The sequence below is a fragment of the Lithobates pipiens genome, unplaced genomic scaffold, assembly GCF_037356315.1.
Source record: "Lithobates pipiens isolate NorthernLeopardFrog02 unplaced genomic scaffold, aLitPip1_a1.2 Scaffold_60, whole genome shotgun sequence".
NCBI lineage: Eukaryota > Metazoa > Chordata > Amphibia > Anura > Ranidae > Lithobates > Lithobates pipiens.
In genome coordinates this window covers 3545456-3563963 of record NW_027507882.1, presented here as the reverse complement: position 1 = coordinate 3563963, position 18508 = coordinate 3545456, and the positions used below count along the sequence as shown (strand labels likewise).

At 42.6% G+C, this 18508-nt stretch overlaps 1 protein-coding gene across 1 annotated transcript in view; it reads left to right on the top strand.

Annotated features, from left to right (window-relative positions):
* The first annotated feature begins 3979 nt into the window (after positions 1-3979).
* The window catches only part of LOC143958282 (rho GTPase-activating protein 20-like), a 161437-nt gene continuing 146908 nt past the window's right edge, over positions 3980-18508 (top strand). Inside the window, exon 1 of the mRNA XM_077467806.1 lies at positions 3980-4430. Coding sequence (XP_077323932.1) covers positions 4368-4430 — 63 coding nt within the window. The 5' untranslated portion in view covers positions 3980-4367. The remainder of the gene's footprint in view (positions 4431-18508) is intronic.

Below are 18508 nucleotides of genomic sequence, written 5' to 3'. Positions count from 1 at the left end.
GGGGGGGTTTTTACGCTTTTTTCAGCCACTCCGATTAAAGTCTATGAAGCCAAAAAAACACTTTTTCTGCCTCAAAGGAGCTCCTGTAATTCTTTGATGCAACAAGAGACCACACATTGCTTAGATAACGAGACCCGCAGAATACAGCGTAAATCTGGGGTGGAGTGCGGAAGTGTTAATGTGCTTTACATTGCTTTAGTGTGAATGGGACCTAAGAGCAGAAATTTCTAGCAGTCTCATGTAATGTGTCTCCAGGATATGACTGTCTCCGGAAGCGCGTCCCCAGTCCACAACAACTCCTATACAATGTCTGCAGTATCTGGCCATTTCTCGTATCGTGTCTGCAGTCTCTGACCATCTCCTGTAACATGTCTGCAGCAACTTACAATGTACTTTAAAACGTCCCTGACCATGTCTACAGTTTCTGATCATGCTCTATAGTATGTGTGCAGTCTCTGACCATCTCCTGCAACATATCTGCAGTTTCTAAGCGTCTCATATAACTTGTCTGCAGTCTCTGGTGATCCCCTGTAGCATATCTTCAGTCTTTGACCATAGCTCCCATCTGTCCCTCATTCCTCCTCATTTGTCCTTCATCTTGGTCTGATCTATAGAGTTGTATGTAAAATGCACTTTTTATCTTTCAAAAAGTGTTTCCCGGTGCTAAACCTTTCATCCGATTTCTAAATTGCTGCATTTGTACATTTTAAAAGCCAATATAAAGGAATAGGAGTGGTAAAAAAAAAAGTCCTTGTGCATTTAATTAATCTTTTTTTTTGGTTAATTCTCCTTTAAGGAGGTGTGGCAGGGAGCGTGTCCTATGCCTACATACGTTTGTTAGTAGATGTCTCTCATTCTCATCTCAAAATGTTGGGAGTTATGCTTTGACCATTTCCTATAGTATGCCTGCAGTTTCTGGCAACCTCCTGCAATGTGTCAATTGTCTCTAGTCATTTCCTGTAATGTGACCATCGCCTTTAAAGCAGAGGTCCACCCTAAAGTGGAGCTTCTGCTCATTGGAACCCTCCCCCCCTCCGGCGCCACAATTGGCACCGTTCAGGGGGGAGGGGGGTGCAGGTACTTTGCACTCTCTGACCATCTCCTCTACTGTGTCTGCAGTCTGTGATCATCTCCTGTAACATGCCTGCAGTCTGTGATCATCTCCTGTAACATGCCTGCAGTCTCTGATCATCTCCTGTAACATGCCTGCAGTCTCTGATCATCTCTTGTATCGTGTCTGCACTCTCTGACCATCTCCTCTACTGTGTCTGCAGTCTCTGACCATGTCCTCCACTGTGTCTGCGGTTTCTGACCATCTCCTGTGAAATGTCTGCAGTCTCTGACCATCTCCTGTGCAATGTCTACAGTCTCTGACCATCTCCTGTAACATATCTGTAGTCTCTGACCATCTCTCTACCATGCCTGCAGTCTCTGACCATCTCCTGTGAAATGACTGCAGTCTCTGACCATCTCCTGTAACATATCTGTAGTCTCTGACCATCTCTCTACCATCAAAATAATAAAAACAGTGTAGCGCTTCACTAATAGATGTGGTCAGCATAAATTATATAAATAAAGACAAAGATAATATGAATATGAATGCCTAAAGAAAAGTCCAACATTGGCCGCACATTCCACTATGTAGCAGGCCCGAGGGTGGCCGAACCGTCACAGAGGGGGGAAATTGGACTAGGCGGGTGTATTCATACGAGTCTGCTTGACTGTAACATCAGAGAGAAATGGATAAAATACTTCTTACCGACTTAGTTGGACTCATACAGTCATATGACAGTTGAGTCTAGAAAGCTTTAGGTCACAGTTTGGGACCAAGGAGTACAAAGAGGAAGGTCTGTTGAGCTGATGGATGAGCTCCAAACGATTGTAGGCCCTGTGATGGATCCTTTCAAATGGAACGTCAAGGTTGTATGTAGTCCAGCTCAGACGTAGCCCGTTGTACTGATGCTCCAATCTCACCCAAATCTCAGCCAGAGAAACAGAAAAAAGGAAAGAAGAAAAAAGGCTCCACATGGTGCAGGGCCCCTGTAGAAGACACATATGTCGAAACGCGTTGGGCGAGCTGTTGGCACCCTACATTGTTTTTAATCTTTATTTTAGACTTTCTATGTGATCACTAAGTCATTAATTATTTTTTGACTTCAATAAATCAACCTTTTTTATACCGCCTGACCTGCACCATGTGGAGCCTTTTTTCTTCTTTCCTTTTTTCTGTTTCTCTGGCTTAAACCTCCACAACGTCTCCCTCCCTATTTGGGTGAGATTGGAGCATCAGTACAACGGGCTACGTCTGAGCTGGACTACATACAACCTTGACGTTCCATTTGAAAGGATCCATCACAGGGCCTACAATCGTTTGGAGCTCATCCATCAGCTCAACAGACCTTCCTCTTTGTACTCCTTGGTCCCAAACTGTGACCTAAAGCCTTCTAGACTCAACTGTCATATGACTGTATGAGTCCAACTAAGTCGGTAAGAAGTATTTTATCCATTTCTCTCTGATGTTACAGTCAAGCAGACTCGTATGAATACACCCGCCTAGTCCAATTTCCCCCCTCTGTGACGGTTCGGCCACCCTCGGGCCTGCTACATAGTGGAATGTGCGGCCAATGTTGGACTTTTCTTTAGGCATTCATATTCATATTATCTTTGTCTTTATTTATATAATTTATGCTGACCACATCTATTAGTGAAGCGCTACACTGTTTTTATTATTTTGTTTGTTGAACTTTGTTTGTTTTCGGTGTTGGCTGCTGTTTTTGGCTGTTGAGGCCTTTTTCCACTTATACTAAATTGTAGCGCAGTGTTTTCCCCTTAACTGCATCTCTCTACCATGCCTGCAGTCTCTGACCATCTCCTGTGAAATGACTGCAGTCTCTGACCATCTCTTGTAACATGCCCACAGTCTCTGACTATCTCCTGTAACATGTCTGCAGTCTCTGACCATCTCCTGTAACATTTCTGCAGGCTCTGACCATCTCCTCTACCGTGTCTGAATAGTCTCTGACCATCTCCTGTGACACGTCTGCAGTCTCTGACCATCTCCTGTGAAATGTCTGCAGTCTCTGACCATCTCCTTTAACACGTCTGCAGTCTCTGACCATCTCCTCTACCATGTCTGCAGTCTCTGACCATCTCCTGTGAAATTACTGCAGTCTCTGACCATCTCTTGTAACATGCCCACAGTCTCTGACCAGTTCCTGTAACACATCTACAGTCTCTGCCCATCTCCTGTAACATGTCTGCAGTCTCTGACCATCTCCTGTACCATTTCTGCAGGCTCTGATCACCTCCTCTACCATGTCTGCACAGTCTCTGACCATCTCTTGTATCGTGTCTGCAGTCTCTGACCATCTCCTGTGAAATGTCTGCAGTCCCTGGCCATCTCCTGTAATATGTCTGCAGTCTTTGACCATCTTCTGTGAAATGTCTGCAGTCTCTGACCATCTCCTGTGAAATGTCTGCACTCTCTGACCATGTCCTTTAACATGTCTGCAGTCTCAGATCATCTCCTCTACCATGTCTGCAGTCTCTGACCATCACCTGTGAAATTACTGCAGTCTTCCTGCCATTCCTGCATTCTGACCATCTCTTGTAACATGCCCACAGTCTCTGACCATCTCCTTTAACACGTCTGCAGTCTCTGACCATCTCCTGTAACATGTCTGCAGTCTCTGACCATCTCCTCTACCATGTCTGCAGTCTGCTGTGAAATGTCTGCAGTCTGTAACATCTCCTGTAGTATGTCTGCAGTCTCTAGCATTCTATTCACTGGATATTATATGTGGCCCTTAATGTCAGGGGCCCCCTATATGCAGTGAGTGCCATAGACAGAGCTGGTGCTGTGCTACCCAGCTGGTGGAGGGTGTGATTGTGGTATTTGTAGCCTGCTGTCTGTTTCCAGCTGAGAGAAGTTGTTGCTGTGAGAAGACAGGAGCAGCTCTGCCTACTATATGAATGTCCTTATTTAGTCAGCCTGCGAGGTGGAGCACTCTCCCTGCATTCCCTCAGCTTAGGGGAACAAGCAGACAGAAGTAAATGTTAACTCTCAGAAGTGCCTGCCATTCCTGCATCCAGCCATGACCTAGAGAGGTTCTTCTTATCCAGGACCTCCAGCCTGGGACTTCTCCCTCCGTGACCTAGAGAGGTTCTTCTTATCCAGGACCTCCAGCCTGGGACTTCTCCCTCCATGACCTAGAGAGGTTCTTGTTATCCAGGACCTCCAGCCTGGGACTTCTCCCTCCATGACCTAGAGAGGTTCTTCTCCAGGACCTCCAGCCTTGGACTTCTCCCACCCGTGTCCCCTGGATGTGAAGGTGTCATGGTTGGAACAGCGGGGGCGTAGAAGGAAGATGACCCCCCAGCAGAAGGCGCCTAGCAAGGACCTGGGATCGTGGATTCAGGAAGGAGGCAAGGTTCGTACCCCGCCAGGCTTATTTTTTGCTTCTTGGGTTTGGAAGCTCTAAGCATTATGTTTGCGAGGACCTTACTGTGGATTAAGGAAGGACTCCACCTTTCCGTGTGTGACAGAACATCAGTTTTTTTTTATTAGAAGTGGCTGTAATTCTAATAGCATCCAATGTGGCGTGAGCAGGCTCTTGGAGTATCCATTATGCGATAAACTTGATTATTTTATTTGTTGCATTAGAAGGGTCTCCAACTATGGCTGGCTGAATATTCCTGGCCAATAAAAATATTTTATCTAGCCTGCAGCTTGGAATAGAGGCTTATCCTTAAGCCTAGTACACACAATGAGATTATTGGAGGAATGATCATACTTTTATTTTAAATTTTTTTTGCATGTTAGTCTCATTTCAAAAATGAAGAGGTTACTAAAGTAAGAAAATTCTCATATGACAGAATAAAAATACGAAAGTTATGTAATGTGTTGTATTGTATTTTCGGACAAAAACTGTACTGATTAAATGAAAATCGTTAAGATCTGGTAGCGTACAAGAAAAAATGCTGTGTTTGTCCCTTTGGATAATTTCAGAAGAAAGCTGTGTACTAACAATTGGATTATTGTACAATCAATTTGATAGTGCTGTTTTTTTGTACCATTTTCTGATCGTGTGTACGGGGCTTTAGGGTGCACAGATTGCACATAAGCTACCTATGGTCTCCCCCTATGTAACCGGGGGATCTGATGAAAGGGGTACTTTGATGGGGACCCTGATATAATTGGGGGACTCTGATATGGACTCTGATGCAGCTGAGACTCTGATGGAGACCCTGATGTAAGGGGAACACTAATGGGGATCCTGAAGTGAGGAGGACTCTGGTGGGACACCCTGATATCAGGGGGACTTTGGAGACCCTGATGTAAGGGGGACTCTGGTGGGAACCCTGATGTAAGGGGCTTTGTTGGGGACCCTGATGTAACATGGACTCTGATGGAGACCCTTATGTGAGGAGGACTCTCGTGGGGACCCTGGGGTAAGGGAGACTATGAAGGGGACGCTGAGGCAACAGGGACTCTGGCAGAGACCCTGATGTAAGGGGGGACTCTGGTGGGGACCCTGATGTGAGGAGGACACTGACGGGGACCCTTGTGTAAGGGGAACTCTGATGGAAACCCTTATGTAAGGGGGACTCTGATGGGAACACTCATGTAAGGGGGACTCTGATGGGAACACTCATGTAAGGGGGACTCTGATGGGGACCCTCATGTAAGGGGGACTCTGATGGGGACACTCATGTAAGGGGGACGCTGATTGGTATCATGAAGAAACAGGGACTCAAATAAAAACCTGATGTGAGGGGGACTCTCGTGGGGACCATGATGTAAGGGGGACTCTGATGGGGATACTAATGCAACAGGGACTTGGGCAGAGACCCTGATGTAAGAGAGTCTCTGATGGGGACACCAATGTGAGGGGGACACTGACAGGCACACTGATGTGGGAGGGGGGACACTGGTGTGTACCCTGATGTAAGGAGGACTCTGATGGGGAATCTGATGTGAGGGGGACTCTGGTGGTCACCCTGATGTAAGGGGGACTCTGATGGGGACCCTGATGTGATTGGGACTCTGGTTTAGACCCTGATGTGAGGAGGATTTTGGTGGGGACCCTGATGTGAGGGGGGCTTTGTTGGGGACTCTGATGAGGACCCTGATGCAACAGGGACTGCGATGGAGACCTTGATATGAGGAAGACTCTGGTAGGAACCTTGATATAAGGGGGACTCTGATGGGGCACATAAGCTGCCTATGGTCTCCCCCTATGTAACCGGGGATTCTAATGAAAGGGGGCTTTGATGGGGACTCTGGTGTAGATCCCGATGCATCAGGGTCTCTGATGAAGACCCTGATGTAAGGGGGATTCTTGTGGGGACCCTGATGTAAGGAGGACTCTGATAGGGACCCTAACGGGAGGGGGACTCTGATGGGGAGCCTGATGTAAGGGAGACTCTGGTGTTGACTCTGATAGGGACCCTATTGTAACAGAGACCCTGATGTGAGGGGGACACTGGTGGGAATGTAGTGCTTCTTTCTGAATAAGCCATTCTCAACCAGGCTTCTGTGGAAGCCCGGGAATCATGGAATCTTAGGGTTCCCCCAGAGGTCGCTAGAGGTTTCTTGAGCTGTGACTGACTTACCACCTATCTAATGGTACCTTCATAGTTTTGGGAACAACACCACATGGCAGACCCAGCTGCATGAATACAATGGTCTTTTTAGCTGTCTGTTAGGGTGGTATTCTGACTATTACTGGATTTCAATGTAAGGAACATTCTTCTCAATGACCACTAATGTAAAGAACATTCTGCCCACTGATTGCCAACGTAAGGAACATTCTTCCCACTGACCACCAATGTAAGGAACATTCTTCCCACTGACCACCAATGTAAGGAACATTCTTCCCTGCTGACCAACAATGTAAGGAACATTTTTTCCCACTGACCCGCAAAGAATTGGTTTTAGCAGGGGTTCCCTCGAGACCTGAAAACTATTTTTAGGGTTCCTCTGGGGTAAAAAAAAAGTGAATGAAGACTATTGTATACTGTATATTGTCCTTTGCTGCACCTAATCTACTTTGAGACCACTGACATTTTTGAGACTGGACAGTTCCCCAGGAATTTCCCAAAGTCCAAGTCGACCTTTCAGCATTCCAGCCTGCTACTTTCTTTCTGAACTAACCCTGGTCAGCTTGGCACGGAGCTGGCTGTCCCCCTCAAAGCCGTGGCTAGCCACTTTTGCCGACCTCACCCCGGTCCAACCCATTCAGCTTGCCGCAGAGACGGATGGTTCTCTGGAACTTTCCCAAAGTCCAGGCTGACCCAGCACTGCCATATGGAGTGACCCACGAATAACTCTCACTTCAATTACTTTTCAGTGTTCTCTCCCCCAAGAGACATATAGTACTTTTTCCCATGCTCCTACTTGCTTTGTAAGCCTGTAAGGGTGACCCCTTGTCCCCAATGCCCAATTTAAGTTTCAGTTTATCCCCTCCCTGTGGCTTTTTAAAGGGGTCTTAAGGCAGGAGAAAGGACCCTTGCTCTCTGAATGGAAGAATTGGCCTTTCCGCTAATGTCCAAAATGCCCCCTGCTGAGCCAGAACTTGAGCTCCCCAATCAGCATGGGGTATGAGATTTAGTAAATCCCATGCTGATTGGCAAGCTCCAGTTCTGACTCAGCAGGGGGCATCTTGGAGAGCTCTAGGTCTGACTCAGGGACATGTTGGGGCCTCTGCAGAGAGACCACTGCTCTCCCACAGACAGCAACTGTCCTTTTCTGCAGCGTGCTGGCAGGAGACAGGCTTTTTTACCTGGGCTGTGGCTGCTTTCTAAAGAAAGCAAACTGTAATGCCGTGTAAACATGATTGGAATTCCGACCAGAAAAAGACAGATGAGAGCTTTTCATCGGAAAATGCGACCGTGTGTATGCTCCATTGGAATTTAGCTGTCCGAATTTCTGCCAGCCAAAAATTGATAGCATGTTCTCAATTTTCCAGATGGAAAAACTTTCTATCGGAAATTCCGATCGTGTGTATGCAATTCCAACGTGCCAAAAATCACGCATGCTCAGATTCAACTACAAGACAGAAGCTATTGGCTACTGGCTATTGAACTTCCTTTTTTCTAGTCCCGTCGTACGTGTTGTATGTCACCGCGTTCTAAACGATCGGAATTTGGTGTGACCGTGTGTAGGCAAGACAGCTTGAGCTTGAGGGAAAATCATCAGAGCTTCTTCCGACGAGAATTCCAATCGTGTGTACGTGGCATAAGACTTTGCACGATTTATGATGCACTTGGAATATATCTGGCTGTCTTTACCTGGTTGCCGACCAGCCGATGGTCATAATGGCACGTTTGGGATAAAAGACATTACCTTACATCGCTACACCTTTTGCCACCATAGGCTCGCGCGTGCACCCACAGCGTTTCACCAGAGCTGATGCAAGTGCCCGGCGGGCGCAATGACCGCTGGGTACACGCGATCGCAAATCCCGGTTCTCTCATCGGAGAGGAGAGAGATTGTGCGTTCATACTAAGTATGAACACAATCTATCTTCTCCTAGTCAGTCTCATCCCCCCTACAGTTAGAACACACCTTGATCGCCCCCTGGTATTAACCCCTTCCCTGCCAGTGACATTTATACAGTAATCAGTGCATTTTTATAGCACTGATCGCTGTATAATTTGTCAATAATCTCAAAAATTTGTCAAAAGTGTCCAATATGTCTGCCGCAATATCGCAGTCCCAATAAAAACTGCAAATCGCTGCCATTACTAGGAAAAAAACTATTAATAAAAATGCCATAAATCTATCCCCTATTTTGTAAATGCTATAACTTTTGCACAAACCAATCAATATATGATTATTGGTTTTTTTATTTATTTTTTACCAAAAATATGTGGAAGAATACATATTGGCATAAACTGAGGAAAAAAATATTTTTTTTGAACAAAAATGTGGGCTATTTATTATAGCAAAAAAGTAAAAGATATTGTTTTTTTTTTTTAAAAATTGTCGCTCTTCTTTTGTTTATATCGCAAAAAATAAAAACCGCAGAGATGATCAAATACCACCAAAAGAAAGCTCTATTTGTGGGAAAAAAAGGAATTTTGTTTGGGTACAACGTCGCACAATCGTGCATTTGTTGGTTAAAGCGACGCAGTGCTGTATCGCAAAAAATATGGCCTGTCATTGAGCAGCCAAATCTTCCGGGGCTGAAGTGAACTGTTCATTTGGGCCACTGAGGCACAGACTGTCATTAATTTGATTGAATTCCTAAAAAAAAAAAATAGAATGTTTGCTGTTAATTCAGGGAAGTATGCTTATCAGACATGGAGTAGTCATAGGGCTGTGTGTTGGCTGACTACAGTAATTAAGCGACACTAAATATAAACCCATGAACATTTGTACAAATCATCTCTTTAGTGTCTGGGTTATTTAAAGGGAACACATCATAAAAAAACAACATGCATTTGGCCACCAGCATCCTCATCAAGCATAGGGAGAACCCTGAAACTCCATGCAGGCTATATACCAGGTATTCTCAAACAGGGTTCCTCAACAAGTTTCTAGGGGTTCCTTGAGCTGTAGATAATTGACCTCCCATGTGAGGATGCCTTCATAGATCCAGGTCCATCACCACGGCACTAAATATAAACCCATGAACATTCGTACAAATCACCTCTTTAGTGTCTGGGTTATTTAAAGGGAACACATCATAAAAAACAACATGCATTTGGCCACCAGCATCCTCATCAAGCATAGGGAGAACATTGAAACTCCATGCAGGCTATAGACCAGGTATTCTCAAACAGGGTTCCATGAAACCCTAGGGTTCCTCAACAAGTTGCTAGGGGTTCCTTGAGCTGTAGATAATTGACCTCCCGTGTAAGGATGCCTTCATAGATACAGGTTCATCACCACTTGGCAGAGCCAGTAGCATGACACCACTGATCTTTAAAGCTGTCTGTAAGTGTGCACTCTAACCACCACTGTAAGTGGACTTTCTTCCCACTGGCCACCAATGTAAGGGGCATTTTTCTAATGACCACTAATAGACTAATCTTAGCGGGGGTTCCATGGATTTTAATTTAAGGGTTCCTCTGGGTAAAAAGATTGAGAAAGGCTGCTATAGACCTACCAGGATTAGAACCAATGCCCTAGTGCAGGGGTCTCCAAACTGCGACCCAGGGGCCAGATGTGGCCCTTTGTTTGCCTTTATCCGGCCCTTGGGGCACTATTCCATTGACTGAAACCAACAATGGAGCATAATTCCTCTCGCTAACACCAACAGTGGAACACTATCAAAAGGGTCCACTATTCCTCCCACTGACACCAACGATGGGGCAGAATTCTTTCCATTGACACCAAAAATGGGGCACTCTGAAAATATTAAAGGTCTTGCGAGCTACCAAATCAAAGTTCCCCTATCTTAATATAGTATGATGACAGCTAATCACGTCCCATACTAACGTGTGAGATTCTTTGAACAATAGGGCACTATTCCTCTCACTGACACCAAAGATAGGGCATGGTTTACTCCCACTGGACACCAGGACATTTTCTACTGCTGCCGGCCCTAGTTCTGGTCCTCCTAAAGTCTGAAGGACAGTAAACTGGCCCTTTGCTTAGAAAGTTTGGAGACCCCTGCCCTAGTGGTACAAGACAGAAGAGCTAACCACCAAGCCACCATGCCATAAGTGAAAGCTCATCCTGGGGACAATCTGGAGATTTCATCACCACTTCAACATTTTGGAAGAGTGAATTGAAGTTCAAGGTGAAGGTTGTTTTTTAGGGTGCAGTAGGTTGGGCTTCTTCCCAGGCTATAAAGACCAACCAGTAAGCTAAATGGTCCTTGTAGATAAGTTGGGAACCTTTTGCCTCATAAACACAAATTATCGGAAGAATAAGCTTCCGTTTTGTTTTTGTTTTTCAGTTTTTTGTTTTTTTCATGCTAGTCTCATATCGAAAATAAAAGGTACGAAAATTCTCGTACAGTTTTGGATAATATCAGATGAACTGTCATGATCGGCTCTCGAAAGCTGTGTACAAACGATGCAATTATCGAACGATTTTCTGATTGTGTGTACGGATATTTAGATTGTAAGTTCCCTGGGTAGAGACTGATCTGCATGTACCATGCATGTAAAGCCCTGCTTAGATTATCAGCATTCTAGGGATACCTATAATAAGTAAAACAAAAATTTCAAAGCAAAGGTGCCCAAACAGCGATCAAGTATAGAAAAAAAAAAGCAAAAATACAAATAAATAAATAAAAAACCTAAATATGCACCCTACAAAAATTAAACGCTATAACTGCACTCTCTAAAATAAAAAAGATTCACTGAACTTTAATGGCATCCCAGTCTTTGTCCGTAGGGTTCAATATTGAGTTGGCCCACCTCTTGCAGCTATCAACAGCTTCAACTCTTCTGGGAAGGCCTTCTACAAGATTTAGGAGTGTGTCTATGGGAATGTTTGACCATTCTTCCAGAAGCGCATTTGTGAGGTCAGGCACTGATGTTGGATGAGAAGGCCTGGCTCGCAGTCTCCATTCTAATTCATCCTAAAGGTGTTGAGGTCAGGACTCTGAGCAGGCCAGTTGCTCTTCCGTGTCTTTATGGACCTTGCTTTGGGCACTGGTGCACAGTCATGTTGGAACAGGAAGGGGCCATCCCCAACCCCTGAAAACCAACCCCAAACCATAATCGCCCCTTCACCAAATGATTTGGACCAGTGTAGACATGTGCAGTTCCTTTTGTTCCGAATTAGTATTCAGACAAATTTTTCATTATCCTGCGATTCGGATATATCCGCGTACCCGAATTACAGAATAAACAAAGTTTACTGAATGCTCCAAATAACAAAACTAACTTCGTCCCAACTTCCAAAATTTTTATCAAATTTTACGTTGAATTTCATTCAAATTCGAACTGTAAAGATATTTCTGAAATCAAAGACTGTGTGTGTTTAGTGTACATTTCAGAACAATGCTGTTTTTGTTAATCCAAAGGTGATTTAAGGAGTCATTGTAATCATTTGGTGAAGATTTTTCTTTTGTTTGTTCACTTTTCCGCATTCGAAACGAAAAAAATATATAAAATTTTTGTTTTGACTGATTTGAAATGTATCAATTTGAATGTTTCCGAATATTAATTTAGATTTAACAACGAATCAACCGAATTTAACAAAACCAAATAACTAGATTAAGGAAACAATTTTTTTCGTCATGCACATGTCTAGACCAGTGCACAAAGCAAGGTCCATAAAGACATGGATGAGCGGGTTTGGGGTGGAGGAACTTAACTGGCCTGCACAGAGTCCTGACCTCAACCCTGTAGAACACCTTTAGGATGAATTAGAGTGCATGCCAGGCCTTCTCGTCCAACATCAGTGCCTGACCTCACAAATGCGCTTCTGGAAGAATGGTCAGACATTCCCATAGACACACTCCTAAACCTTGTGGATAGCCTTTCCAGAAGAGTTGAAGCTGTTATAGTTGCAAAGGGTGGGCCAACTGAATATTGAACCCTAAGGACTAAGACTGGGATGCCATTAAAGTTCATACGAATGTAAAGGCAGGCATCCCAATACTTTTGGTAATATAGTGTATATATATATATATATATATATATATGAAATACTGTATATTACATTATATTATAATACACATTGATATACAAGAAATATATATATATATATATATATATATATATATATATATAAATTTATATATATATATATATATTACTGTATATTATATTTTTCATAGATAGATGGATATACAAGAAAAATTAACCCTCTCCAAAACGCATAAATTAATAAATAGCCACTCTCTCTAAATACATTGGAGTTCAAGACGAAGGTGATATAAAAATATTGTTGTTTTTTTTTTATAGGTGCAATGGGCTGAGGTTTGCGGGGGTTTTCTAGCCTGAACCTGTTCTTGTTCCAAAAATGGCCATTGTTTAGTGTTTTTTTTTTTTTTTCCAGAAATTTACAGTAAGCTCAATAAAAAAAATTAAGAGACAGAATACAATTAATGAGCCAGTGCATTAAAAAAAAAAAAAATGAAAAAAATTAAAATGAAAAAAAAAGTAAGGGGAAAATAACCTAAATACCCGAGTAAAAAAAACTAAATAAAAAATGAAATAACTGTACCCAATAATAATTAATTTTTCATTTATTTATTTATTTTAAATCAAATTTTGCCTAAGCAGCAAAAAAACTGCAAAACTGAGAATTTTTGCTTCAGCAAAACTCACCAGAATCACTTATCCCTACTGAGTTTACATTGCACATATTAGGCCAGCCTGTCTCCCGCCATTCTGGCACATTGACAAAATTCAAGGGTGTGCCTGGCCCCTGAAATTGTATAGCATATTTATTTTATTTCTCGCAAAAGTAAAACTGTACTCTTGGCTTCAATCGAGATTCATTTTTAACATATTTCATTCCGTCTGCCACCGAGATGATGTCAGTATATCGCCATTCTCAGTCACTGGAACGCTAGTGACATCATTAGCATTCCTGAAGGTGCAGCCTCACTTTGTACTTCGCCATAGTTTCTGCCAATGTGTTTTTATTAAAGAAATTTTTTTTTTAAATCTCATCAAAAAAAGCAGTAGAGTCAACAACAAACCATCAACTGTAGACATTCAGAATGAAAGTTGATATAAACTGTGGTGATATTGTAAAAAATCCACATGGCTCATCCAGCGAATCTGTAAGTAGATTTATAATGTGCGAATGGGTTAAAATTAATTGTTCTCAGGTTATATTCTGTGCATTTTGAACGTTATTCATTGGAAAAATGAACAGGGACAAAATACTACATTTTGGCCATTAGATAGAGCTGAGGAGCATATTTATTTCCAATGACCCTAGAGGTATTTTTTCCTCCTATCCACACATGTTTTTGTTCAATGAATAACATTTGATCTGCAGAGAATATACCCTGAGGCCATTTGATTTTGCCCCAATTACACAGAACAAAATTACAGGCAGCTATAGACTTCATTTTTATATATACACCTCTAACTGGGTGACATTTAATTTCCTCTGAATGCTGTGTATCATAAGCAATTACAATTTTTTTTAAATAAAATCCCTTTCCTTTTCCTTTCATTTTCCTTTCCTTCCTTCCTTCCTTTCATCCTCTTCCCTTCCTTACCTTTCGCTTCCTTCCCCTTTCCATTCCTTTCCTTTTCCTTTCTTTCCCCTCTCCTTCTCTCCCTTCTCTTTTCATTTGCCCTTTTCCTTTCCTTTCCCTTCTCTTTTCCTTCCCCTTTCCTTTCCCCTTCCCCCCTTTTCCTTTCCTTTCTCCTTTCCCCCTTTTCCTTTCTTTTCCTCTCCTTCCTCCTTTGCCCTTTCCCCCTTTCCTTTTCTCCTTTCCCCCTTTTCCTTGTGTTTCTCATTTTGCCTTTCCCTTCTCCTTACCCCTTTCCCTTTTTTTTCTCCTTTCCCCTTTTTCCTTTCCTTTTCCCTTTTCCTTTTCTTTCCCTTCTCCTTACCCCTTTCCCTTCTCCTTACCCCTTTTTCCTTTCATTTTCCTTTCCTTTCCCTTCTCCTTTCCCCCTTTCCCCTCCCCTTTTTCCTTTTTTTTCTCCTTTCCCCTTTCCCTTCTTTTTCTCCTTCCCCTTTTTCCTTTATCCTTTCCCCTTTTTTTCCTTTCCTTTCTCCTTTCCCCTATTTCCTTGCCTTTCTCATTTTGCCTTTCCCTTCTCCTTACTCCCTTCCCTTCTTTTTCTCCTTTCCCTTTTTTCCTTTCCTTTTCTCTTTTCCTTTCCTTTCCTTTAATTTCCTTTCCCTTTTCCTTTGCCCTTTTCTTTCCCCTTTTCCTTTCCCTTTCCTTTCTCATTTCTCCTTTCCCCATTTCCTTTCTCCTTTCTCCTTTCACCTTTTCCTTTTCCTTTCCCCTTTTTCTTTCCTTTCCCCTTTCCCCTTTTTCCTTTTTCCTTTAATTTCTCGTGTCTCCTTTCCTCTTTTTCCTTTCCTTGCTCCTTTCCCCTTTCCCTTCTTTTTCTCCTTTCCCCTTTTTCCTTTTATTTTTCTTCTCCTTTGCCTTCTCATTTCCCTTCCCTTTCCTTTCCCTTTTTCCTTTCCCTTTTCCTTTCCCTTCTCCTTTCCCCCTTTCCTTACCTTCTCTTCTCATTTCCCCTTTCCCTTCTCCTTCCCAGCCTCCCCCTTTCCTCTTCCCTTTCCTTCCTCGTCCCATTCCTCCACTCCTTCCCTTTTCTCCATGCACTACAACGATGAAGGCACAGCATTGCTCAGTGCGGGTTTCCAGATGATGAATAGTGAACCTCCTTAGAGTGTGTTGAAGTCCCCACTTGTCTTCTCCATTGAAAGGGTGACAACCCAAGAGCACCCAAGAGCACCATTGGGAGACAGAAGCAGAGTGTTGTCACCCTTTACCAGGAAGTACCTGAACACTGTTTGTGGGATACAAGAATCTTTTGTAACCTGGTGCCCACTTACACACATTAACCACATTCACATTGGAGGCCTGCAGATTAGTTAAAACCCCTAAACATGTATATTTTCTGAAAGCAGAGGCCATGGAGAATAAAACGGTGGCATTTGCATTTTTTTCAATTTATTTTTTTATGTCGCGCGATATTGGTGTATATTTTTTTTATCAAACTCATATGTGTTTCGTAAAAAATAAACTAAAAAAATTTTAGTCTCTTGAAATGAATTTTATTTTACTACCGTAGTTCATCTATAGACACGCCGGGCACTTGAGAAGAGTGAAGGGTGAAATATTTATTATCATTCCTGCACTGAAAATAGATTTCATGGTATCAACAAAATGAATGATATGTCTGTATAGAATAGGCCATGGATACTACACTGTGCATATTTGTTATAGAGGAACACATAAGGACATGATACCCTCACCGGCCACTTTATTAGGCACACCTTGCCAGTCCTGGGTTGGACTCCCTTTTGCCTTCTTTCTTGGTGGAGAAGATCCAACAAGGTGCTGGAAACATTCCTGAGCGATTTTGCTCCATAGTGACATGATAGGATCAAACAGTTGCTGCAGATTTGTCGGCTGCACATCCATGATGCCAATCTCCCGTTACACAACATTCCAAAGTCAGCGGCGGCCCATCCATTAGGGGTGCCAGGGCACCGCCCTCCTCTGTCACGCCACCGGGCTAGGGTGACCACACATCCTAGATTGCCCGGGACAGTCCCACACTGCCCGGGACAGTCCCACATTTTTCAGGTCCCCAGGCACCTTCATTCCAGGACAATACAGTGTCCCGGGATGAAACTGACACTGCAACCCACTCCCCCAGGGTGGATTTGATGCCCCCAAAAAAGGCCGCCACATCGCCGCTTTACTTACTGACTGTAGTTGTCTTGGCCGGGAATGTCTAGAGAGGCACAATCCCCGCCCCCTGCTTGTGATTGGAGATATCATAAATCCCGCCTCTTGCGTGTAATCACTGAAGAGCAGGGGGTCTCAAACTGGCAGCCCTCCAGCTGCTGCAAAACTACAAGTCCCATGAGCCATTGCAAAGGCTGACCGTTACAAGCATGACTCCCACAGGCAGAGGCATGATGGGACTTGTAGTTTTGCAACAGCTGGGGGGGGGGGCAGTTTGAGACCCCTGCTGTAGAACCAGTGTTGGAACAAGGTAAAACGGGTCTCGGCCAGCCAGGACAAGTACTGTCAGTGAGTAGACGATGCGGCGGCCTTTTTTTTGAGGGGCGTGATCAGCGTTTCTGGGTAAAGCCCGCCGCCCCAGCTGTGTTGTGATTCATTACAGCACAACTGATTTTTAGGAAGGGGGGAGGGGTGTTCCTAAATGGCAGTTTGGAAATGCCATCCTGCATCTCATTTTTTTAAGTTCCATTCCTTTAGATCCGGCATTCGTTATTTCAGATAATTCTGTATTCGATACGTTCACTAACGAATGTCAGATCTAAACTAATAGAATGTAATGAATTGATAATAAATAATAATAATAAAAACGTTTTATTATTATTAATTCGATACGTTCCATTCGTTTAGATCCCGCATTCGTTATTTCAGATAATTCTGTATTCAATACGTTCACTAACGAATGTCAGATCTAAACTAATGGAATGTAATGAATTAATAATAATAAATAATAATAATAAAAACGATTTATTATTATTAATTTGATACGTTCCATTCGTTTAGATCCAGCATTCGTGATTTCAGATAATTCTGTATTCGATACGTTCACTAACGAATGCTGGATCTAAACGAATGGAACATAACGAATTAATAATAATAAATATTAATAATAATAATTAATAATAAAAGGTTTTATTATTATTAATTTGTTACGTTCCATCCATTTAGATCCGGCATTCGTTTAGAGTTGGCATTTGTTATTTCAGATAATTCTGTATTCGATACGTTCACTAACAAATGCCGGCTCTAAACGAATGGAACATAACAAATCAATAATAATAAATAATAGTAATAAAAACTTTTTTCATTATTCATTCCCTACATTCCATTAGTTTAGATGCGGCCTACGTTATTTCGGATAATTTGCATTTTTGGTGTGTTTTTTTGGTGTGTTTTTGATGCAGTCCAATACTTTTTTTCTCCCCTTGTTTTTTCTTAACCCTAAATAAGGATGTGTGTTCCAGGTGCGTTTTTGGTGCGTTTAGATGTGTTCCAGTGTGTTTTTGATGCGTTTTACAGTGTTCCAGTACAGTTCAGTGCAGGAAAAAAATGCAGCATGTTCTACTTTTTTTTTCTGGATCTGGAATGCACTAGAACTGACCGCACTAGTGTGTGAACTATGCCATTGAAAACCATATAACCTATTTTCCATGCATTTTTGATGCAGAAACAAAAAACACACTGGACTGCATGTGGTATGAATTGGCCCTAAATAAGGACATGTGAATTCTGGTGCGTTTTTGATGTGTTTTACCGCATTCCAGTACAGTTCAGTGCAGAAAAAAATCCAGCACGTTCTACTTTTTTTTCTGGAACTGGAACGCACTGGAACTGACCACACTGGTGTCTAATCTATGTCATTATTATTATTATACAGGATTTATATAACACCAGTTTGCGCAGCGCTTTACAACATTGGAGGCAGTTACAATACAAATCAATACAGGAGAAATCAGAGGGCCTGCTCGTTAGTGCTTACATTAGAAACCATATCACCTACGTTCCATGCGTTTTTGATGCAGATAAAAAAAAATAACACTGGACTGAATGTGGTATGAACCGGCCCTAATGCCCCGTACACACGATCCGAATATCGTACGACCATTTTCGTTTAATAATCGAAAGTAGAAATTGAATAGCTAAATAAAGTCATGAAAATTCTCGTATGATAGAAAAAAAAATCGGAAGTGATATAATGTGTTGTAATGTATTTGTATTGTATTTTCGGACGACAACTATACTGACTAAACAAAAATCTTACGATCTGGAATTGTACGAGGAAAATTTCCGTGCATGTCCGATCAAATAATATCGGATGAACAGTCGTGATCGGCTGTCGAAAGTAGTGTACACAC